The sequence below is a fragment of the Girardinichthys multiradiatus genome, chromosome 12 (assembly GCF_021462225.1).
Source record: "Girardinichthys multiradiatus isolate DD_20200921_A chromosome 12, DD_fGirMul_XY1, whole genome shotgun sequence".
Lineage (NCBI taxonomy): Eukaryota > Metazoa > Chordata > Actinopteri > Cyprinodontiformes > Goodeidae > Girardinichthys > Girardinichthys multiradiatus.
In genome coordinates, this window is record NC_061805.1 from 39552184 (window position 1) to 39576185 (window position 24002).

General features: G+C 39.0%; 1 protein-coding gene across 2 annotated transcripts in view; it reads left to right on the forward strand.

The window, feature by feature from the left end:
• Positions 1 to 4218: 4218 nt before the first annotated feature.
• Positions 4219 to 24002, forward strand: part of antxr1a (ANTXR cell adhesion molecule 1a) — a 30828-nt gene continuing 11044 nt past the window's right edge. The window contains exons 1-15 of one of the 2 annotated variants that reach the window (XM_047382301.1): positions 4550 to 4669; positions 7156 to 7188; positions 7966 to 8037; positions 8125 to 8196; positions 10289 to 10370; positions 10548 to 10581; positions 11867 to 11946; positions 12517 to 12585; positions 14314 to 14394; positions 14850 to 14910; positions 15238 to 15336; positions 19176 to 19245; positions 19365 to 19443; positions 19712 to 19807; positions 21444 to 21485. In XM_047382301.1, coding sequence (XP_047238257.1) covers positions 8138 to 8196; positions 10289 to 10370; positions 10548 to 10581; positions 11867 to 11946; positions 12517 to 12585; positions 14314 to 14394; positions 14850 to 14910; positions 15238 to 15336; positions 19176 to 19245; positions 19365 to 19443; positions 19712 to 19807; positions 21444 to 21485 — 852 coding nt within the window. In that variant the 5' untranslated portion in view covers positions 4550 to 4669; positions 7156 to 7188; positions 7966 to 8037; positions 8125 to 8137. Of the gene's footprint in view, positions 4670 to 7155; positions 7189 to 7965; positions 8038 to 8124; positions 8197 to 10288; positions 10371 to 10547; positions 10582 to 11866; positions 11947 to 12516; positions 12586 to 14313; positions 14395 to 14849; positions 14911 to 15237; positions 15337 to 19175; positions 19246 to 19364; positions 19444 to 19711; positions 19808 to 21443; positions 21486 to 24002 lie in introns of both variants that reach the window. The other variant, XM_047382300.1, reaches the window with a different exon arrangement.

Here is a 24002-nt window from a genome sequence, read left to right on the forward strand (position 1 = left end):
AGAGGGACACAAAGTCGGGACTCTGGCTGGGCTATTTGAAAAACATTAATATCTCTTCCATTCAGAATAAACATGTTGGTCATGTTAGAATATTACTTTAACTCTAAATCTGCAGGGTATAAATAATAAAGTATAGATGCAATTACTGCTTCCATTTTAAAGTGTGAGTTGCTGAAAACTGTGTGCTTGTAGATTTTGCTTGGATTGTATTTGGACTTCATGTCCTTTTTTTCATCTTTCCACTAACCTCTAAATATTTCACTGAGGTGTTTTGTGATAGATTAACACAAAGAAGTGCATAATTTTTACATGGATGAAAAATAAAAGGCAAAATGTTGTGGTATACATTAGAATTCAGGCTCATTTACTCTTTAACCCCTAAATAAAATCCAGTACAACCAATGACCAGTGTAACTAAAGTTACTTAGTTAGTATTTAGAGTCCACCCGTGTGTACTTTAATCTCAATGTAAAACCTATAGGGTTAGGTTATAAAATATCATCCCAACATTCAAACATATTATGGAGATGTCCCCTTTCAATTAAATTAAATCAAATCAAATGGAGTTCAAACAATTATCTGAAAATGGAAAAACAAGCACTACCGCAAATTTAACAAGAATTGCATATCCACTTAAACGGACAAGCTGGTCAAGGACAGCTGATAAACCTGGGGAGCAGCCAAAAGGCCCATGGTAACTCTGGAGGAGCTGCAGAGTTCCATAACTCAGGTGGAAGAATTTGTTGACAAGACAACTATTAGTGAAAACCCCCACAAATCTGGCCTTTGTGGAAGGGTGACAAAAAGAAAACCGTAGTTGAAAAAAAGTCCTCAAAATCCAGTTTAAAATGAGCCACAAACCATAAAAGGGTACCGAGCAAAGTGATATGGTTGGATGAGACCAACATTGACATTTTTGGCCTAAACACAAAACATTATATTTGATAGAAAACACAGAATGCAAATAACTCTGAACACACCATCCCCACTATAAACATGGGGTTGGCAGCATCATGCTATGGGGAGGCTTTTTTATTTAGCAGGGACAGGGAAGCTGGCTGGAGTTAATGGGAAGATAAAGATGGGTGAAGCTAAGGGTAGTCCTAGACGCTTTTCAAATGTTTATTTCCAAACACACTTGAAGACTATGTGTCACTTTTGTTCTGCTTCACATAATTATGAAAGATTCTAACTAATTACTCTGAAGTTTGGTGTGGTGTTGTTGTGTGGGGGTCTCACACCATGTCCTGGAATGGTGGTCTTTCCTGCTTGGTGCTTGCTGTCCGGGGCATGTGCGTCTCTTCCTGTGCCTCTCTGACCTGGGGGCGGCAACTACTGGGCTTCACTGATAACCAACCTCTGTGTCAGGTGAATGGCCACAAATCCCAAATGGTTGAAGGTCATATATATACAGGTTACAATTACAGCAATGCATCTTTTCTAATGTCACAAGCTGTCAAATAATAAGTAAGTAATTAATTACCAAGTCAGCAAATCACACAATTAGGATACCATTTTTAGATACTGTATTCTTTTTGTAGAAAAAAAAGTGCCATGGTACATGTATGTAACCAGCTTCTCAGTATTGTATGCCAGAAATGCCAAGACATGTAAAAAAAAACGTTTTAGTTTATTATGTGACAAAGTACGACAAAGGTCAAGGGGTGGGAATAGTTTCTATTTTTCATCTTAATTGTTGTTTAGCAATTTGTAAATTCAGTTAACTGATGCCTATAAATTAAAATAAGGCTAAGAAACAGTATTAAACCTCTGCCTGCTGTTTCGTCAGTTTGTAGCAAAAAGGAAACAGATTTTAAGAGACATAGTGTAGGTAATGCATAGGTCCAGCTGTCTTGTGATTTGAAAAACACAAATGTTACATTACCCAATAAACCCACAAATTCATTCATTTTACTTATAGGTAATTTAAACTAATATTTACAAAGTGACATCGTATTGTCTACTTTATTGTTATTCAGGTACAAAAAGAGCCCAAAAATGAGCTCAAACAGTTGTTAGAGTTTCTCAAACTCTCAATGCGTGAATTTGTTGTTCCACATCTTATGAATGGTCTGCTGGGACTTGATGCTGTATATATAAAAAGACTGATCATATTTTTCATACTCGTACTCGTACTCGTCGTCTTCCGCTTATCCGGGACCGGGTCGCGGGGGCAGCAGACTCAGCAGAGACGCCCAGACGTCCCTCTCTCCAGACACCTCTTCCAGCTCCTCCAGGGGGAGCCCAAGGCGTTCCCAGGCCAGCCGAGAGACATAGTCCCTCCAGCGTGTCCTGGGTCGTCCCCTGGGCATCCTCCCGGTGGGTCATGCCTGGAACACCACCCGAGGAAGGCCTCCAGGAGGCATCCGGTATAGATGCCCGAGCCACCTCAACTGGCTCCTCTCGATGTGGAGAAGCAGCGGCTCTACTCCGAGCTCCTCCCGGATGGCCGAGCTCCTCACCCTATCTCTAAGGAAGTGCCCAGCCACCCTACGGAGGAAGCTCATTTCAGCCGCTTGTATCCAGGATCTCGTTCTTTCGGTCATGACCCAAAGTTCATGGCCATAGGTGAGGGTAGGAACGTAGACAGACCAATAAATCGAGAGCTTCGCTTTTCGTCTCAGCTCTCTCTTCACCACAACGGACCGGCACAGCGCCCCCATTACTGTGGCAGCCGCTCCGATCCGTCTGTCGATCTCCCGCTCCATTCTTCCCTCACTCGTGAACAAGACCCCGAGATACTTGAACTCCTCCACTTGAGGCAGGAACTCCCCTCCAACCTGAAGAAGACAAGCCACTCTTTTCCGGTCGAGTACCTTGGCCTCGGACTTGGAGGAGCTGATCCTCATCCCAGCCGCTTCACACTCGGCTGATCATATTTTTCAATTAATTTAATTGTTTTATAAAGTGTTTGTTCTTACTTTTCTCTAAAGAAATATTTGGCGCTGGCTTTGTTGCTTTGTGTCTTGACGTCACTGTCAAATGCTCAATGCCTTTTCAAAGTCAGGAAACCAGGTAAAATATAACATTCATGTACAGATTTTGTATGGTGTTTGTTCTGATGAATTTTTCTAAGCTTTTAATGTCTGCTGTGAAGTGTTTTGTTCTTTTTGCTGTTACCTCTGGCCTTGTCTGTAAATTAATTGGTTCTCCATTTTGACAGTTTTCATATGAATAACAATGACAAATGTTCAGAATACATGGCATAAAAATATGAATGTTATTATTATATGTAATTTATACTTTCTGGAGATTCATGACATAAGTTGCAGGATCACAGGGGAGGCTGGTGCCCATCTCCAGCTGTCAACAGGTAAAGGGCAGGGTACACCGTGGATAGGTTCTTTGCTTATTAGTTTATATCTGGTCACTCTTCAAGACTAAATCCACAATTTATTCCCTGAAGGGTTTCTTTGTAGGAATCTTGTAGCATCTACTGCTCTCACACACTTAGATTAATTCCCTTAATAGCAAACCTGTCAAATAAAGAGACACAAAAGACATTAATATAGAAGGAACACATTTCTGTCTGATAGACTTGGGATATTCGGTTACATATTTTATAGAATGAACAAAGGAATGCACTGGGTGAAAAGTATTAATTTATTTGTGGGTTGAACATAGATAATGCATAAAATGGATGGCCAATAACCACAATGAGGCCCTGGGACATAGGTGCTCTCTATCAATGTCTAAAACAGAAACCATACTGTACATAGAGCTGGAACCAAAAAGGCACTATGCTGTTAAAGATCTTCCTGCTTTGACAGAGCATGACTTTATTTTATTATTTTTGCATTTTGTATGTTACGTAACAGCATTTTTAAATGATATCTTGCAGATTTTGGTCATCTCAGAAATATATTTTACAAGTAAGAAGATTTAGCACAATTAAAGTATGTTTCCTACTTTATTTATGTATTACATAAGCAGAAGGTTCAGGTGTGATTTCAAACTCCTCTCGGGTGTTTCTTCTCTCCAGCTTTGACAAATTTTGGTAAAATGCTGCAGTAACAATAGATGTGTTGGATGTTATTTGTTTCCAGTTCGCTGCCATTTCCTCGTCACTGCTGTAATCCTTTTAATTACCACTAGGGGACAGGAGCAGTCACAAGATCGTAGTGCTTTCACAATGTTGTCATCATCACTCTTCCCACTAAGATCCTGGGAGAAAGAGAGAAAACACATGGAAAGTTTTTGCAAACACATCCAAGGTTGGAGGGTCTTTCTGCATGGTATAAACAAAAGAGCATCATCAGATGTAGTTTGAGGAGCTTCTCTCATCCATGTGCCTGCTGGTTTGAACCTGGGGATGAGAGGGTACCACCAGCCCCCCTGCTTTGTCTCACTCCTCCTCTTTAAGCTCTAAGCAACCCTCACAGCTCTCTTATTGCTGTTTTCAGCACTGAAAAACATGCATGGAGGACTGATGGAAGCATTATCAAAGAGGATTTATATTTGGTAATTTTTTTTTTTGTCAGACCGGTATGAGATTTCCTGAAGGTGGAATGATGTCTCAGTGCTGGAGCAGAAAGCTCTGGTTCCCAGTGGTGTTCTGTGCCACACTGGTTCTCCTCACTGCAGTAGATGCTGGACCAAACCAGGACAGGAGGCAGGCTCAGCAGTCCTCATGCTTTGGAGGCTTTGATCTCTACTTTGTTCTGGATAAGTAAGTCAGCCATCACATTACCTGACACTGTTACAGGGAAATGGATGATTTCTGTTTACACATGGAGACAATTCAGGCTCAAATTGATGATAATGGTAAAGAATATGACACGTTTCATGAAATCTATCCACAGTGACAGAGCATGGCTTCAGTATTGCAGAGGCATAATAGTCTGTGCAATGATATAAAAACATACTGGTTGTAAAATTAAGAAATTTTTTTCTGTATGCTGCATTTGCATATCTACCGACAAACATCATAATCAGTCTCAACTTAGAGTTTGTTTTTTAACTCTTATTACCAACTTTTACCCTTATAATCGCTAAATATATAGAACCTATTTTAAGTAGTCATAGTCCACATGGTAGCAGAGTACACATCAGCAGATAACACTGTTTTGTAACGTTTGTCAGCTATACTTTGTGCTTTGTTCAGTTTGCATGCCAGTTTTATTGCTGAGGATACAAGTTTCCAAATGTTTGTTAACCGTCTATGTGTCCGAAGTGGGAGTTTGGATAATTCCCTTGTTTAGTTTTGTCATACATCTGTTTGTCTAACCTGGACTTGACTCATCTTTGTGTGTGTGCGTGTGTGTGTGTGTGTGTGTGTGTGTGTGTGTCTGTCAGCAATATGAGTTCCTGGTCTAATAGAGGTCAAAACTTTATCGACTGCATTTACCACTTACCACCCCCAACACACAGTAAATGGTTGTTTATTGTGTGTGTTTGGATTAGCCATGCTAAATACAATTTTGTTTAGTTTGTCAGTGCAATGCCTATTCTCAAGAGTTTTCACATGTTGTAAAGTCAAAACCACAAACTTTAAGGTTTTTTGGGGGGATTTTATGGTAGAGACCAACACAAAGTAGTGCTTCATTTTAATAGTGAAGGGAAACTGAAACATGGATTTCAAAAGTTCTTACAAATAAAACTGGCAGAGTGAATTTCGATTCTGTCCAATTTACTATGATACCCAGAAATAAAATCCAGTGCAACCAATTGCCAGTTACAGTATTCCCGGTCCACAGTGTGGAAATATTACGTTGTACAGCAATGGCAACAAACTGCTTCAATCTGATGAAATTGTGCAGCAAGGAATGTATAGTACATGTTACAACCATGAAGCCCAATGTATGTTGTTAGGATTTAGTACTGTGTATTTGTGAAATGAAAGGAAAATGAATGATGATTTCCCAATTTTTTACAAATAAATCTAAAAAGGGTGGCATACATACAAGTATTATACAAATATTAACTCTGAGCAGCATTACTCTCCCTGCAGAGGATAAGCATTTCATCAGCATGATGCTGCCACCTATTTCAGAATGAGGATAGCATGTTTGCAGTTATGCTCTACTTTGTGTAGTTCTCACATAGAATCCCCCCAAATTGTATTAAAATTTGTGGTTGTAGTGTGACATTTTCTTTTGTTAACTAAAATGAAGTATATCTCCAAATTCTCATTTTTAAATGAAGAAATTTTCAGGCTTTCACAAAATCTGTACAAGTCCACAGGAAATATTTAGAATTTTGATTTAAAAATTTGTTAAAAACAGGCTATGTTTTGTATTGTTTGTGTATTGTTATTCTATAGGAACCTTTCCACAATGTCCTTCATCTGCCCTCACTGTCTCCTTCACCCTGAACTCTCCTTTGCTTCTCTCTGCATGTCAACTCTGCCTTTCTCCATTTCATCCAGATGTTTAGCCTCTTGGCTCAGCTGCTTGTGCTGGGTGTCATGGTAACGCTGGAAAAAATATGTGTTAGGAAAACCAAAGGCTTTATGAAAACACAGTTTAAATGAAAGGTCTTTTGATAAGAATCAGCAGTTCCACGCGCACAAACGCCATACAGCCTTCCTAAATGGTAGTTTTCTCCCAACAGAGCTGAAAACATCAGTCTTCATCACAATCACAGTGTAAGGGAATCAAGCCTTCAAGTTAAAATATGACAGGGAAAAGGTCAGATGTGAGATTTTCAACAGGAGAGCAGAGAGCACTCTTTAGTCCTCTCTGACAGAGATGTGATTACACAGCTGGATTCATGAAGTAAAGTATGATCACAATGACTGAAAAATGTTTTCCAGTTGCTTTAAGAGGATGTTGACAGCAACTGAAATCTAAGTAAGTATGACGCCACATCATTGCTTCATCTCGAAGTAGAGCAGCTCAAAGCATCAACCCATGCAGACATAGTCTGCCAGTTTATGGATTCAGATGCTCTTTCTGTATTTGATTGAACACTGCTAAGAGGAATAAAAGTTAATATAGGATTTCAACAAAACTTAATAGATAATTACCATTCAAACATTAAGCTAGACTGAACAGAAAAATCAAAACAGAGAGAAAAGGAAAATGAAAATTAGGATGCCTACAAATGACATGGACAATTTTCTGGGTTTAATTCCTCTTATGGTATTCACAGCCACTTTTTCACAGCTTGTCACCTTACAACTACAAACATCTATGTATTTTGTGGGGATTTTAGGTGCCAGACCAAAACAAAGTGGTGCATGAAATGGTAGGTAAATCTTGTTTTTTTCATGAATAAAAAGCTGAAAAGTCTTGTTTTCAGTTTTCCTCTAGCCCTGTAGGAGACACAGCAAACATGTGCAAGAAAGTGCTTGGGTCAGATCAGACCAAAACTAAGGTTTTTGGTCTACATACTTCAGCATCATGCTAGGGGATAATTTCTTTCAACAGGGACAGACAAACTAGAGTTAAATGAATGATGGTTGGAGCTAAATATAGGGCAATTATGCAAGAAACCCTGTTAGAGGCTGCCATAAAGTTGAGACTGAGGTTAGAGGTTCACCTTCCAACAAGTGAGCAACTGTAAACATCCAGCCAGAGCCGCAATTATTGTTTAGACTAACGCATATATGTGCTTGAATGTCCCAGTCAAAGCCCAGACCCAAATTCAATTGAGAATTTATGGCATGAGTGTAAAGATGGTGCTTACAGATGCTCTCCATCCATTCTGACTTAGCTTGAGCTTTGTTGCAATGTTTTCACTGAGGGAGGTTAAATGCAGCTGGATGCCACACTTTTAAAAATGTTTTTGCTTAACTTGAAAATCGTGCATAATTTTCCTTCCACTTCATAATTATGTAAAACTTTGCATTGACCTACCACATAAAATCACAACAAAACAAGACAAAATGAGAAAAGACTTCAAGGGCTCTACTAAATCCTTGATGAAGGCATTGTATATTATCCTATATCATTGTCAACTCTGTAAATGCTCAAGCAGTGGCTGAAAGGTATGCTCACAATACGTTGTCTGCTCTCTTCTCAGATCAGGAAGTGTGCAGAACCACTGGAATGAAATCTACCATTTTGTTGAACATCTGGCACATAAATTCATAAGGTGAACCTCCAGTGTCAGTGGGAAAATGGTTGTTAAGACATGATTACTGATCTAACAGCTTGTATTTTCCTGCTCTCCTCACCCCAGCCCCCAGTTGCGGATGTCCTTCATTGTGTTCTCCACCGAGGGACGGATCTTAATGCGCCTGACAGAAGACAGGTGGGAGCACATGTCCTGAACTTGCTGATAATCCTTTGCTTTCCTGTCATACAGCTCAAAGGAGAGAGTGAAGCTGCAGATCAGATCTGGATAGATGTAGCACAGTTATGATCCATGATTTTTATGACCAAGCAGTGAATCCAGACAGATGCCTTCTCTTGCTGTGATAGTTTTGTCAGGCTGGGCAAATACTTTATCATTTGGTTTTGACACATTGTGGATAGTTTATGAATTTATATTTTCTGAGCAACCTTCTCACAGGTTCAGTGCTTCCTTCTGAAATTATGTTAGTTGACAAACATGTTCCAGTCAATTGGTTTGACACTGTTGCAAGTCAGAATACAGAGCAACAGAAAGGTTGCCTAACTGTAAAATGGAAGGAAAGTGATACAGGTTTGTTTAAATGTTTTTACTATTATCTGAAAGTTTGAGCCCTGCAATGGACTGGCGACCTGTCCAGGGTGTACCCTGCCTCTCGCCCATAGACTGCTGGAGATAGGCACCAGCTCCCCTGTGACCCATTATGGAACAAGTGGTAGAAAATGACTGACTGACTGAAAGTTTGATATATGCGTACATTCAGCCTCCTTTACTAAATACCACTAAATAAGATCCAGCTCAATCATTTGCCATCAAATGTCACTTAATTAGTAAACGGAGTCCACCTGTGTTAAATCTGATCTCAATACAACTCTGGAGGATTTGTAGAGATCCACGCCTCAGGTGGAAGAGTCTAGACAACTGCTACTCTTCCATAAAAACCAAATAAGCCGAGTTCACGACCAGCAGTTGTGAACTCGGCTTATTTGGTTTTTATGGAAGAGTAGCAAGATGAAATCTGTTGGTGAAGGGAAGTCATATGAAGTCCTGGTTGCAGTTTTCTACAAGCCATGTAGGAGAAAGAGAAAAACATGTGGAAGAAGGTACTGTGGTCACATGAGACCAATCAGCTATATAAAAGTTGTCTTCATACTGCATTTCATGGCTCATTTGAAGTGCTATCTGAAACAACACCCTTAAACTCTGTATTTGTTTTAGATCGTTTGTGGTTTTTGTCCTGTTTTCTAGTCTAGCTGGGTCTGGTTTTATTAATCTTAATCTTCATCTATCAATCATTTCATATTGCTTATTTCTTCTCTTTGTAATGTTCTGCTCTTTTTAAAATCAAATCAATTTAAAAAATCGCGTAAAATGCTATGCTTTCATCTTCACAATGAAACATGGTTTTGGCAGCATTCATGCTTTGGGGATGCTTTTCCTTCAGCAGGGACAGGGAGTCAGAGTTTATGGAAAGATGGATGCAGCTAACTAAAGCACAATCCTGGAGGATAATCTGTTGCAGGATGTGAAAGACCTGAGATTGGGGAAGAGACTTAGCTTCCAGCAGAACAACAAATCTAAACATACATACCTAGTTACAATGGGATGGTTTAGATGAGAGCATACTTATGTGCTAGAATGGTCCAATCAGAGTCTATACTTCAAACCAATTAAGAATCTGTAACAAAACTTAAAAACCCATTTTCACAGACCCAGTACATCCTATCTGACTAGGCTTGAGCTATTTGCAAAGAAGGGTGAGCAAGAATAAGGTCTGTGTCAGTCTCTGGCTGTCCAACGCTGGTAGAGACATACCCTAAAAGACTAACAGCTGTAGATGCAGTGAAAGGTGGTTCTGCATAGTACTGACTCTGGCAGACTACATGCAAATGTCAGCTAGCTCTTGTTTTATTTGTAAAATATTTTAAAAGCAATGTTTCAGTTCTCTTCCACCACACCATAATAAATTACTATGGCTCAGTCTTTCACACAAAATCCTAATAAAATTCTTTAAAACGTTAATGTGACAAAATGTGAAAAAGTTTAATCTGTACTAATATTTCTGCAAAGCACCATGTGCTGATTGGGTTTTATACAGCTGTCAATCATTACTTGTATTTTCTCAAAGGACAGCTGTTGTGGAAACTATTATTCTGTGACCAGCGTGTCTGGTTTCAGTGCAGTTATATCCACAAATGAAGCTGTAAGAACAAATATTTTGATCAGACAGTATTATTTGCACTGTGGATTGTTCCTCTTTGTTTCTGCACAGGGATCGTATCCGTAAAGGTCTGGAGGAGCTCCATGCAGTTCGTCCAGGAGGAGACACTTTCATGCATGAGGGCATCCAGAGGGTGAGTGTTCTGCATCCAACTCAGAGCTGGCACAGGCTTTATCTCCACCCTGGCTCCAGAAACAACCTCCACACAATTCAGAGCTCTGCATGGTTCCTGTGTTATAGTAGGAAGGGACTTCACTTAGTTCATTGCTTGCTTCACTGTTTCATTCAGGTTTTTCTTTTATTTTTACAGGCTAGTGAGCAGATTTACTATGGAAACACAGAAGGTGGGTTTTATCTGTAGGTGACAAAAACACAACTCTGCTCTAAGTGATTATAAAGATACTCTATTTTCACCATTATTTAAAAAAAGAAAGTAGAAACTATAAAAGGCAAATCATAGTAATTTGCTGAAAGTAAATGTAAAATATTTTCCAATTTTTTTCCAAAGGTTTTTTGGAAAAAAAATCTACTAACAAAAAAATTTTCCTCTTGCAGCTGAAGGTATAATGGTAGAAAGTGCTCAAGAGTACTACGAATGACTGTAGGCAAGTGAGGAGCTGAGAAGGGTTCAAGGATGGTATTCTGAGGCAAGATGAGGATTAAGATCAAGGTCAAAAAACGGACTACACAAGAAGAATATGTCAGAAACAGAAACTGGGACCAAGAACTGAAAGCCAATTAAATATATATATTAGAAGAATAACTGTAACATACAGTTCTGGTCACAAGCATACATACTGTATACTCATCAGTAACTTTATTCTCATTTTGACTTTGAGGTTTTCATTATTTTTTAATCCCCGAATCATTATACAATATATGACTTTGATAATTATCAAAATCAAGAACTATGTGCACAAGCATGCACCCAGAATATTTATAAGTATCCCATAAGTTGCACTAGATCATATAGTTTTGTAGAAATCTTCCAGTGTCTGTCACTTGTTGGTTTTTTTGGCAAAGATCAGGCTTTTAAACATCATCTTTAAATATTCAGTAGATCTGAGGTCGGAGTCATTCGAAAAGCTTTTACTTAGCCTTCTTTATCAATTTCAAAACACGTTTTGGTGAGTGTTTTTAATCACTGTCCTGTTGAATCACCCAACTGTGTCCAGGTTTCAACCATTTAGATGTTGTTGATTTAAGGTAAAGGTAAAGAAATTGGTGGTAGTCCTTCATTATTTCACCCTCTGTGGTGGAACACACTCAGACAACTGGCAGTGAAACACTCCCATGGCCTGATGTTGCCACCACCTGCTTGTTTATTCATTGCTCTTTGGCTTGAAGCTTCATCTTGAGTCTTCTATAAAACGTCTTGTTGTTATGGCCATATGGCAAGTTGTAAATGTCAGTCATGGTTCATTATCTAAATTTTGCATCTTCTAGATTATGATAAACTTGATGGATGGAGGTCCCTGGGTTGTTCTTAAACTTCTTAACCAACTGACTTTCATCTAAGGGTAATAGTTTGGGTCAGATGGTTGAAACTCTGCTGTCCTACAAATACTAAGAAATAAAAGCTAATGAGTCATGACAATAACCAATATTTTTGATTGCTTATGTGTGCAGGTTACCGCACTGCTAGTGTTATCATAGCTCTGACAGATGGAGAGCTGCATGAGGACCTTTTCTTCTACGCAGAGAGGGAGGTGAGACAGAAAATCCGAACATGTTCTCCTCTTTAAGATGACACTGATCAACTAATAGTCCTGATGAAATGCTGCCATGACATATATCATTTGATCTCTCTGGAAACACTGGGATCTAATGATTTATCTGCTCCTCAGATCTTTTAGGCACTCTGTGTGACGGAGTGTGTTCCTTGCTATTATGGCTTCAGACACCTGCTGACTAGAGAGACAGGTCTGAGGTTCCTGGTAGCTGGAAATGGGCTTCTTGGAAAGTGTAGGAGGTCCTATTGTAATCAACTGCCATCATTTCAGGGGGTTCAGTTCCTGAAAAATTAAAAATCAGACCTAGAGATTCTGTTTGGCAGTCAGATGACAGTGTAACATTTCTAGTGATATTTGGCAGTTGGATGTTGTTATGCAGTGAAAACACTGTGTTGCTCAACTGCTTTTAAAACTTTGTCAGAGGCAAAACAAACACTCCTTTTTAAGGGCTTGTTGTGGATGATGATGTGAAAGCAGAAGTATAATTGAAGCCAGGCATTGAGCTTTTTCCTGTTTTCACTGTGAATCTGGGTGCATACCTGACAGGCAAACCGCTCCAGAAGTCTGGGTGCCACAATTTACTGCGTTGGAGTCAAGGACTTCAATGAGACACAGGTGTGTGTTTTTGAAGTTTTAGTCTCATGACATCAAAGATTCATGCTGAGTGAATTACAGCTTTTCAAAACAAAATGTGTAAGCTTTGGAAATCAAAATGAATTCATTTATGTTTACAAAGATTTTTCAGGATTTAATGCTTCTTAGCTTGATTATTTTGTCGTGTCAAGCCAATAAGTCTATTTTTGTTTCCATGTTATAAATTCTTCTTTTTTTTGAAAGCTAAATAATTTTGTATTTTTACTGACTGTTTTTATTTTACTGACTGTTGCAGAATTGACTTCAAGTTTTCACATTGTGCCACATTACAACCGCAAGCATCAATGTATTTAATTTAGATTTTATGTGATATATCAACACAAAATGCCTCGTAACTGAACTCAAAGGTAAATACCGCACAGTTTTCATACTTTTTTATGTAGAAAAATCTGAAAAATGTGGTATGCATTTCTATTCAACTCCTCTCAGTCTGTAGTTTGAACTGTTGCTAGAATTACAGATGTTCTTTGCAAAATTGCTTACACTCAGCCAAGTTGGATAGGGAGCTGCTGTAAACAGGAAATTTAAGAATGGACTTTGACTGGACCATTCGAATACATGAATATGCTTCAGTCTTAATGATTTCATCCACCACGACCTCTAGTCTTTTGCATCCTGTAACAGTTTCCATCCAAGAGTGCCCTGAATGTAGCTTATTTAATCTGTCTATTAAGTCTGACCAGCTTCTCTGTCCCTGCTGAAAGAAAGTATCCCTACAGAGTGAAGGTGACACCCCCATGTTTTATCAGGGGATGAAACTTAATGACTTTCTGATTAAACTGGCAACCCTGAACTGATGAGATTACTTCACATCTAGTGAGATGAGTTTAAACATTATAAGCTTGCCTCAAACTAAAAGACAAACAGCCACAAATGCTTAAAAGCAATATTGGTAACAATCCTGCTCCTTATTCTAACAAAGTTTCACAGCATATTTGTTTCAAAAGATGTTCAGGATGAGTTAATTTTTACCATATAGTGTTTTGCATGTAGACCAAACAGCTCTACTTTGTTCCATCTGACCAGAGCACCTTCTTCCACATGTTGTTGTACCTCCTACAGGGGTTGTGAGAACTGCAAAAATGACTTCTTTTTGCTTTATTTTTGCCACTACTCCATACAAGCCAGATTTGTGGAGTGTCTGATAAGAAGTTATCAAGTTATCAACTGATTCTTACACCTTCAAAGTGAATCTTTGCAGCTCCTCTAAAGTAACCATGGGCCTCTTGTCTGGTTCTCTATACTTTATTTGCCCGGTGTGTCAGTTTTGGTAGGTGGAAATTACTTGGTAAGTTTGCAGCTTTGCTTCTGTGATACGTTCAAGTCATGAGATATTGTTTTCTATCCTTCTTTAATCTTCTCCAAAACTTAACCTCTGGCAGGTTGGTGTTTGTGGTGCTTTTTGCTCACTAATGTTCTCTGACAAACCTCCGAGGCACAGAACATCTGGATTTATACTCTAACTCTTTGTGTTGGTCTATCACATAAAATCCCAATAAAATACATTAAAGTTTTTGGTTGTAATTGGAAAGCATTCACCCGTGAATTCTTTTGCAAGGCATGTCAGGACAAGAGGCAACTGAATTATTACTGAGCAAAAGCTGTGGTTGACTTAGCAAATGTGTGATAGCTACAACATGACCTTCTGCCCCCAGTCATTTGAAGCTGTAATGATTTGTTTCCTTCTAGCTGGCAAAGATTGCTGACAGTAAAGACCATGTCTTCCCTGTAAATGGTGGATTTGAGGCTTTGCAAGGAGTCATAGATTCGGTAAATTCTCTCTTTTGCCCCACTTACATTTACACAACACAGATTTTAATGGCAGAAAAGTTATATATATCTTGATATATCTTCTTGTATTAGCCCCATATTTAGTTCATTGAAGTTATTATACCTTAAAAATATTACAACAAAATGGAAAAGGTTTTTCTTTTGAGAAGCAGTAAAGATCAGACAGCTGCAGACATCTGGATCAGATTAAGGGCAACCCAAAAGCTGCTGTTTCTCACTCGTGTGAGTGTGCCACCGGCTTATGAACCAGCCAACCTTCTCTTTAGGGGTCACTGCGGGCATGTTTCTAAATACTATCAAATGTGGGTAAATCTTTTACAGCTCAGTAGTTAACAAAAATGCATCTTGGAGTGATTTGTGGCTCAAACTAATAAGAATAGCAAAGACTTGCATTGATGGACAACAAAATCTGTATTTCTTTTCTGTCTCATCAGATTCTGAAGAAGTCCTGTATCGAGATCCTTGCAGCTGAGCCCTCCAGTATATGTGCAGGAGGTAGGACAAGAATCACAAGGCTTGTGTTCAACTTTCTCTGCCTATTTAGTAAACCCCTTTAGATTATTTTCATATTTTGTGTCCCATAACTTAGCACATTCTTCCTTCCACCACATCATCATCCATACAGAGTAATGGTAATTCTGTTAGAGAAGTGGTTTAAAAATGACTTGTTTGTTTGGGAAAATAGTGGAAAGGCAAATTGGGCTCTATTAGAGTTCATACCTTTTTTGGATTTTCTGACTCTAAAAGATTTGCCCATTAACTATTAAACTGTTTTGTTGTTGAGTTGACATATTGCGTTTCTTTCTTACGTCCTCCAACCAGAGTCATTCCAGGTTGTGGTGACAGGAAATGGGTTCCTCCATGCCAGAAATGTCGACAAAGTTTTGTGCAGCTTCCGGATCAACGACACCATGACGAAGAGTAGGTGAACCATCACAGAAAATAATGTTTCTGCACACACCCCATCCTCTAACTGAGTGACTCAGTGTTGCAGAGCTGGTAACTCAGTTGTTTTACAGTAAAAGCAGCTAAAATAACAAGCGAGGAGAGAGGTCTGAACAGCTGGAATCTTCCACGATCAAACAAGCAAGTTTACTGGTGCTTTGGAATCATGGTCTTTTTAAGCAACACTCTGGGTTGTTTTATAGGCTGAGGAAACAGGGACAGCAGGAGATAAAAGAAAGGCTGTACCACACTCAGGGCAAATAGAGATAAAACTCTGTATGGATCCATTAACCCCCCACCCCCACAAGCTTTTACAAGCTGTTTACTGTAATGGTAGTTAAAGCAACCTACCTACTGTGCTTGGTCATCTTATTTTTTGTTTCTTGTCAATATAATACTTCAGTTTTTTTCATATATGCACATTTTCTCACATGCACATTGTTTACATACTTCGAAGAGTGGACAATTTGGCAAATCTTTCTCCTTAGGTCAGCCCTGTAGTCTTCCTTCAGGGTAATCAGCTTCTCAAGAATGTTCAAACGCAATCTTTTGGGGATTTGTTTGCTTCCCATCAGAGGTAAACTTTAAATGAAGATAATTGGGCCATGGTTGGGTCTTCCAGAGATAAAAGCATTTTCTTTGATAATGTGTTTTTTCCTTACTCTTTGCATACTAGGCAAATCTCATCAAAGGGGAAAAAAGGAAAACATCCCTTTGCTATTACATGTGTTAAACAGATGAATCAATGTTTGAGTTTTTTTCTCCAGGAAAAAAGTAGCAGCAAAAACAGTCAGGTCTGCAGGGAGTTGGCAGGTTCAATGTCCTGAGCTGTTCTCTGTTAGGTGACAGATGTTTCAGTGGACAAGTGGATGATTACTGCAAAACATGAACAAACTTATTTCTTCCAATGTCAGTGAAAAATAAAACTATGTAAGCAGTTCTCTCCTTTGCTCCTTTAAAAAAAACATCATATGGTTTCCATGTTTCCTTCAGGTTGACAAAGTATGAAGCAAGCTTGTCTTTGGCTCAAAGAACTCAGCATTTAACTCTTTTATCCTGCCAGTTCTACAGTTGATTGCATTGTACTCATACTCATTTATTTGTCCCCTTTTGGTGCACATTTATCTTTAGCTCCTCTTAGTTAATATTTTGTAGAACCCACTGCAATTCCTGCTGAAAATCTTTTGGGGCTTTCTCTATGAGCTTTGCACATCTACAGACTGAACTTTTTCCTAATCTTTCAAGCAAAATATCTCAAACTCAGTCAGACCGGATGGAAAGCATCTTTAAACATAAATGTTCAAGTCTTGCCACTGATTCTCAATAGGATTTAGGTCTGGGCTTTGACTAGGCCATGGCAACACATGGGTATGCTTAGATTTGAACAATCCCATTGTTGTTCTGGCTGTACGTTTAAGGTTTTTTTATTGCTGAAAGTGAACTTCTATCTCAGTCTCAAGTCTTTTTCAGCCTTTAACATTCTTTTGCCAGTATTGCCATGGATTTAACTCTATCCATTTTTCAATCATTTCTAAGCAGCTTCCATGTTTATGCTGTAGAAAGCAACACCACAGCATGATGCTGCCACCACCATGTTTCACATAAAATCCAAATAAAATACAATTTTCTTTTTGTTTGTCATGTCAGATTCAATATGGAAATGTATATGCTTTTGTGAGACACTGATAAAACAAATGTTACAGCCTTTTATTATTTCTGGAAAGAGTCACATCATCAGGTTAAGTTAGTCAACCATCCCCTGTTCAGGTCACATGTCTGTTGGACCAACTTTTTGATGGTAAATCAATAGGGGGTAAACTACTTATCAAGCAAAATGACAAGTTCAAAGACAATTCTCCAGTTTTTCAAACATGCTGTAGTGTCCCCAGAATTTACTAACCAACTCCACTGGCGGCATTCTCTTAATGTTTATATATTTGTCTTCTTCTAAAACAATAATTGTATATATTCTACTGTTTAGGGCTAATCTCTAGGCATTTGTCTGCACTCACACTAAAACATGACCTCTCCTGGAGTAACCAGTCCAATAAAACATCATGACACAGACTTAGGATGTTAGCCAATATCCTTATCCTCAAAGGGTCTTCTGGAAAATGTGCAGACGACAGCAAATCACATCCCTTCAGCTCTTAAACTGGGAGTTTTTTTCTATATAGCTTTTACTTTGAATGGGTCACTCAAGTGCATAGATGGTGCAGAGATGAACACGGATGTTTGGCCTTGTTTGTTCTGGCATGGAGCCGTTTCTGGCAGAAATTGGCCACCTCCACCCCTACAGCCCCTCCTCTGTTTTGCTCTTTTGTCTGTTGGGAAAATATTGCTTTTTATGTTGATCTGCTCTGTTTCGGGCCATGCTGTTCCCCAGCTAGGACAAGCATGAGGCTCGGGTGACGATGCTTGTTGGAGCTACTTTTTGAACAACTCTTTGAACAACAGGAGGACTTACAATAACTTGCCAAAGTAATAACACCCATTAAACTTGTTTGCATTTTGTCAAATTACAACCACTAACTTCCAACAATTCTTTTGATGGTTAATGTGAAAGACTAACAGAAGGTAGTGCTTGGTTGTGAAGGAGCAGGAAAATGTTATGGGCTTCAAAATTTGTATAACGACATGTGCTGGCACAGAAACCGTAACTGTTTGCTTGGACCTTTTATCTTTACAGTTTTACTTTAACAATGAATTAAAAATTAAAGGGCAGATCATAGTTGGACGTACTGTAAGCAGCGCGGACTCGGAGAGCTCTGTCCGAGGCCACATAGTCGAGTGTACCGTATTCCTATATTTCTAGTGACAAATTCCTACATTTCCCACACTTACTGCCATGTCGTCATCGGACGGGGCAGCAGAACTAATTTACCATGTAGCTTTGGAAAAACAGAAAGAAAGAAGGTGGTGTTAAAGGCCATTAAACCAGACTATGGACGAAGAAGAGGAATACACCTGTCAGTGCGAGGCAGAGTGTTGCCGTGACGCTGCGAGTACTCACAACCGGCTACTCGGAGCAGTGTGTCAAATATAAAATAGTTCGATGTGGAGAATTTTTCCCTCATTTTATTGTGTGGCATTGAGTATGCATACATGGTCGTAAAAATCGAGCTTTGCGCCTGTGCGACGTCTGGTGGATGACATTGTGTCTGGCTCAGGAGTAGTTTGACACCAGGAATGCAACATTTGTAGCCCAGGTGTAGGATTCGTCTGTGGGCAGTGGCTCTTTATGTGCTGACTCTAGCGTCTGTCCACTTTTTGTGAAGCTCCCCAAATTCTTGAATGGATTTTGCTTAACAATCCTGTAAAGGCTGCGTTTATCCCTGTTGATGGTGCTACCACACATTTTCCTTCCACTCAACTTTCTAACAATATACTTGGATACAGCACTCTGTGAACAGCCAACCTCTTTAGCAATGACCTTTTGTGGCTTACCCTGACTGTCACTGACTGTCTTCTGGTATTTTGAGTTAGTTAGTTGATAAGGGTCTGACACCATGATATTCCAATATTTAACTTTTTCACAATATTTACATTTTCTGAGACACTGAATTCTGGGTTTGTATTATCTTTAAGCCATCAAAATGACAAGAAATAAAGGCTTGGAATATTTCACTCCAAGTGTACTTTTATATTCTTTAGTTCTTCTCTTAACTAACTTTACCATGGTCAGACTAACAATGAAGCAACCCAAAGGTTAACTCTGGCTATATGATCATGTTGTTTGTGTTCTTGGTAATTCCAAGACAATTTAGGAAGGTTTCAATGTTTGTCATAAGGAATTTTTTTTAATGTTTCTCCAGTGATGAAGCCACTGGCTGTTGAGGACACATATCTCCTCTGCCCTGCCCCAGTCCTTCAGGAGGAGGGGATGTAAGTCCTTGATTTCATTAAAAAAAATTAGGGAGTTCACATGAAGCCTATCCATTTCTTTTCTCAGAGAAAGCCAGAGCATAAATGACAACTGTGGTATTTTTCTGTTTCCTCTCCAGGGCAGCGAATCTGGATGTCAGTATGAACGAGGGGCTCAGTTTTATCTCCAGTTCAGTCACCATTACCACTGTGAAATGTGTGAGTATAGTGCAGTGAGGCACCAGGAGCAGGGTAACATGATGTGCTTCTAACTGTTGAGAAAAAAATTTAAACAAGGAATTGCAAATGACATACAGACAATCCAGTTGCAAATTAAAATAAGTATTTGTGGAGCATGAAACCTGCTCTCTTTGAAAGGTGAAACAAAGGAGCTTCTTCAATACAATGGATTAAGCCAAGAGATTTGGCTTTCATCTAGCACTCTTTGTTTTACAAGGCCATGTCGGTGATTCTGTCTCCGTTACAGTCTGACGGGACCATCCTGGCCATAGCTTTGTTTATCCTCATGCTGCTCCTGGTTTTGGCTCTCCTCTGGTGGTTCTGGCCTCTCTGCTGTACTGTGGTGAGTTATCTAAAGGGCTTTTAAGTGTCTTTCTTTGGTAATTAAAAAAAACAGGCACGCAGCTTCTCAGATTGCATCGGTGCAATCTTTTTACGATTTACAGAGGCTTGTAAAAATGTCCCTACCCCTTGAAGTTTTTCACATTGTCATGCGATATAAACAACTCCTCTATTGTGAAGTGAAAGGAAATTGAAACATGATTGTCAGATGTTTATTTTTTCTAAATAAAAATATATTTTCACTGCTTCATGAGACAAGACTTTCTAGAACCACCTTTTGTTGCATATACAGCTTTTGGGGTTTGTCCCAACCAGCTTTCCACATCTAGGATGACATTTTTTGGCTTTCTTCTTTTGAAAATAGGTCAAATAGCTCAAAATAAAACACTAAACAGAAGCAATTAAACAGTGTTGGGATAAAAAAACATAAGAAACAATAGAAAAATACAAAAAGTGGTCACACTACTGGGTATTAGAAGCCATCCTAAATATATATGTCCTAAGTCTTGAAGAAGCCCAGGTTAGAGATAAATCATGGTTGCCTCCTGTGTTCAGAGGACACAGGAGGCAACCTCTGAGCTCTTCCGCCTTTTATATATTCACTGAAAGAAATTAAAACAGGTCCACTCATGACACCTCATAATAATTTAAAATTTCCAACTAGTACTGTGGAAATAAAAACACTGGGTGCCACAGAATGCTTTAGGTTAATATCTTTCTTATCACGAGACTTTTCAAGAGAAAGATAACTCACCAACTCACTAACTTAACACATCTTTTTAAAAACGGGAGCTGATCTGGATGCAATCAAATTAAGGGATTATTTGGGAAAAACGTGTTTGTTATATAAAAAGTAGTAAAATTACCAGCAGTGGGATTAGATACAAACAAAGCACATTTGTTACCAGCAGTCGACAGTCAATTTCTCCTCAAAATCCCTTCCAATGTTTCCAGTACTGGAAAATGGAAAGTATGGAATTGCCAGTGGGAGATGTCAGTTTTTATAGCAGATCTTTCTCTCTGTTCAATTTTCCTGTCCTGGTTCATTTAGCTGCAATTTCAAGTCTGATCTGCAAGAATGTGTTTTAGGAAAACTATGCACGGTTACCATGGGGAAGCCCAGTTTGGTCCAAGATGTCAAGACGCAGGCATAAAAACCTACAAAATCTTTTTTTTTCCAATTACATTTGAAATTGAAAAGGTTGTATTTATAACACTGGTAAAAGGAGCATTAAAGCTGTTCCTTGGGCAGTAAAAAATGAAACTAAACAAAGTGTTTAAAACAGATAGGAAAGTCTTCAGGTGACGATATCATAAAATAAATTACACTTTAGATCATTTAGAGCACAAACACTATATTTATGAGCCGGTTACTCGTCTCTCCTTCTTATCAACGATCTCAAGCCAAAAGAATCTGGAGAGCAGGTTTTTAGGTCAGCACACTGGTCTTGTAAATAGGGTAGATTAAATGAAAAAAAAAAAAAACAGTTCCTCAGCAATGCTGTTGCGTAACCATCTTGTTCCAAACTGGAACAAACTGCTGTGCTGTGTGTACTATTTACAAAGCTTTTGATAAACATGTTTTTGACCTTTAACTTGTGCTAACATTTTGTTCCATGTTTTTTTGGCTGCCACAGATCATCCATGAGCCACCACCACCACCTGTGGAGGAAAGTTTGGTAAGGACCGTGGCATCTCCTCCTCTTATCTGTTTGTTACAACCTAAAAAAGAGAGAGAGACTGCTCATGATTTAAGATCTCACCAGCTGCTAATGTTTAAGTTGTGTAATTGCTGTTTAACTGCTGACTTTGACACTTTAAACCTCAATGACCAGGCTGCATCATTCATTCATGCTCTGACTTACAACTCCCTGACCTCGTTATGGTAATTTAACAAATGTTATGTGAGTTGGTAAACACCCTATTAGGATAACACAAAAATCACCTTCCTCACTATTTTTCAGTTTCAGTGTTTTTAAATAACTGCTCCTTGGGATTTAGACAAATATTTTGTGAATTTAGCAAGCTGATCCAGTTGCTTTACGTGAAAGTGAAGAAATTAATCAACTATGTTGACCAAACTCATGTCTTTCAGAACATATTTCTTTTTTCCCCATAAAACAACAAAACACAAGTCACCTTAACACCGAGATAGCGCTGCCTTTAATTTATCCATATTAATGGAAAATTAGATTTACCCAGACCTTTCTCAGCCTTCATGACCTTTTTGTGCCATGGGACAGTCTGGTAGATTATGACTCAGACATGCTGTAATAAAGAGCAGAAACCTCACAGGTTTCATCAGCGGGGTCAGAGCGAGGGCCCGGGGTTTGAATGTGGAGAGCAGAAAGACATACAGTTGTTTTAAGTTAGTAAGAGTTACTGAAGTTATTTCTCTTTTCTAAATGCCAGACCTTTGAGATAGAGAATTTTTGTGAGAATTTCATTTCTTCAAATCCAGTAATTTACACACATTTACTTTTTTATTTATTTTATTTTTTACAATTACGTTTAAGCTGTATAATTTGTTTGATTTGAGTTGAACACATTGGGTATCCCTCCATAAGCTTCTCACACCAGTTTGCTGGGGTTTTGGCCCATTCCTCTTGACAGAAATGGGGTAACTGGGGGAGGTTTGTGGGCACCTTGTTTGCACACACCTTTTAGCCACTTTATAACTAATTTGACCTTGTCCTTAGGGTCATGTGTCCATTCGGGAGCTCTCTTTTCTGCACAACGTTAAAGTCCTGCCTGATATCCTAAAATGTTGCCTCAGCTTTTTCTTTATGATGCCATGTATTTTGTGAAGTAAATCAGTTCCTCCTGCTGCAAAACAGCCAGATAACATTATGCTGCCCCATGTACCTTACAATTGGGATGGTGTTTTCAGACTTGTGTCCTTTTTCCTCCAAATGTAAGAACAAACATTATGATCAAAGACTTTTATTTTAGGGCTGTACGGTGGCGCAGTTGGTAGCACTGTTGCCTTCCAGCGAGAAGGTCCTGGGTTTGACTCCTGGTGTCATTTTGTATAGAGTTTGCATGTTCTGTTCACTCCGTGCATGCGTGGGGTCTCTCCGGGTACTCTGACTTCCTCTCACAGTCCAAAAACATGACTGGTAGGTTAATTGTCTCTCCTAATTGCCCTTATGTGTGAATGGGTGTGTGCATGGTTGTCTGTCCCGTGTGTCTCTGTGTTGCCCTGCCATGGACTGACAACCTGTCCAGGGTGTACCCTGCCTCTCACCCGTAGACCATTGGAGATAGGCACCAGCTCCCCCACAACCCTGCCTGGAAGAAGCGGGTATAGAAAATGGATGGAAGGACTTTCATTTTAGTTTCATCAGGCCACAGAACATATCTCCAAAGATTAGGACCTTTGTCCCTGCGTGCTTCGCAAACTGTAATCTCACTTCTTCTTTTTTTGGAGTAAGGGCTTCTTCCTTGCTGAGTGGTCTTTGAGTCTATGTTGGTACAGGACTCGTTTCACTGTGGACAATGACACATTTACCAGCTTCACCCAGCATCCTTACAAGGTCTTTCGCTTCCGTTCTTAAGGTTAATTCAACATTAGGCACCAAAACACGTTGATTTCTTGAACACAGAACCTGTCTCCTTCCTGAGTGGCATGATGAATGGACAGTGCGATGGTGTTATACTTGGGTATATTTGTTTAAACAGAATACCTTCAGGCATCTGAAAAAGTATCTGGAAATTGTACCAAAGGAGGAATCAGACTTGTGGAGGTCCACAATTCTCTTTCTGAAATCTTACTTATTTCCTTTGATCTGTTTTGATCTGTTTCCATAATATCAGAGGCTTAAAAAGGCTTTACATCATCAACTGGGCTCGCCCAAATAGTTTACATGCATACTAATCTTAGTGAATAGAAACTTCTGATGTTTAAGACAGTGGTAATAGTCTCTCTCATTATTCTGGCATGCAAGAAATGGAAATAATTTTGATAATCCTAACTGACATGAAATTGGAAACGTTTTCTTTGACTTAATGTCGGACAGTGAGAAAAAAAAGGTATGTATCTGTTTATACAGTGGGTGTAAAGTATATTTACTTGAGATAAATCTTCAGATATGTTGCTATTTACATACATTTTAAAAATACACCTTCCAAACGTACTGCCAACAAATGGTAAAGGTCTGTAAAAAGTCTTAAAATGAATGTAATTTATTTGCAGT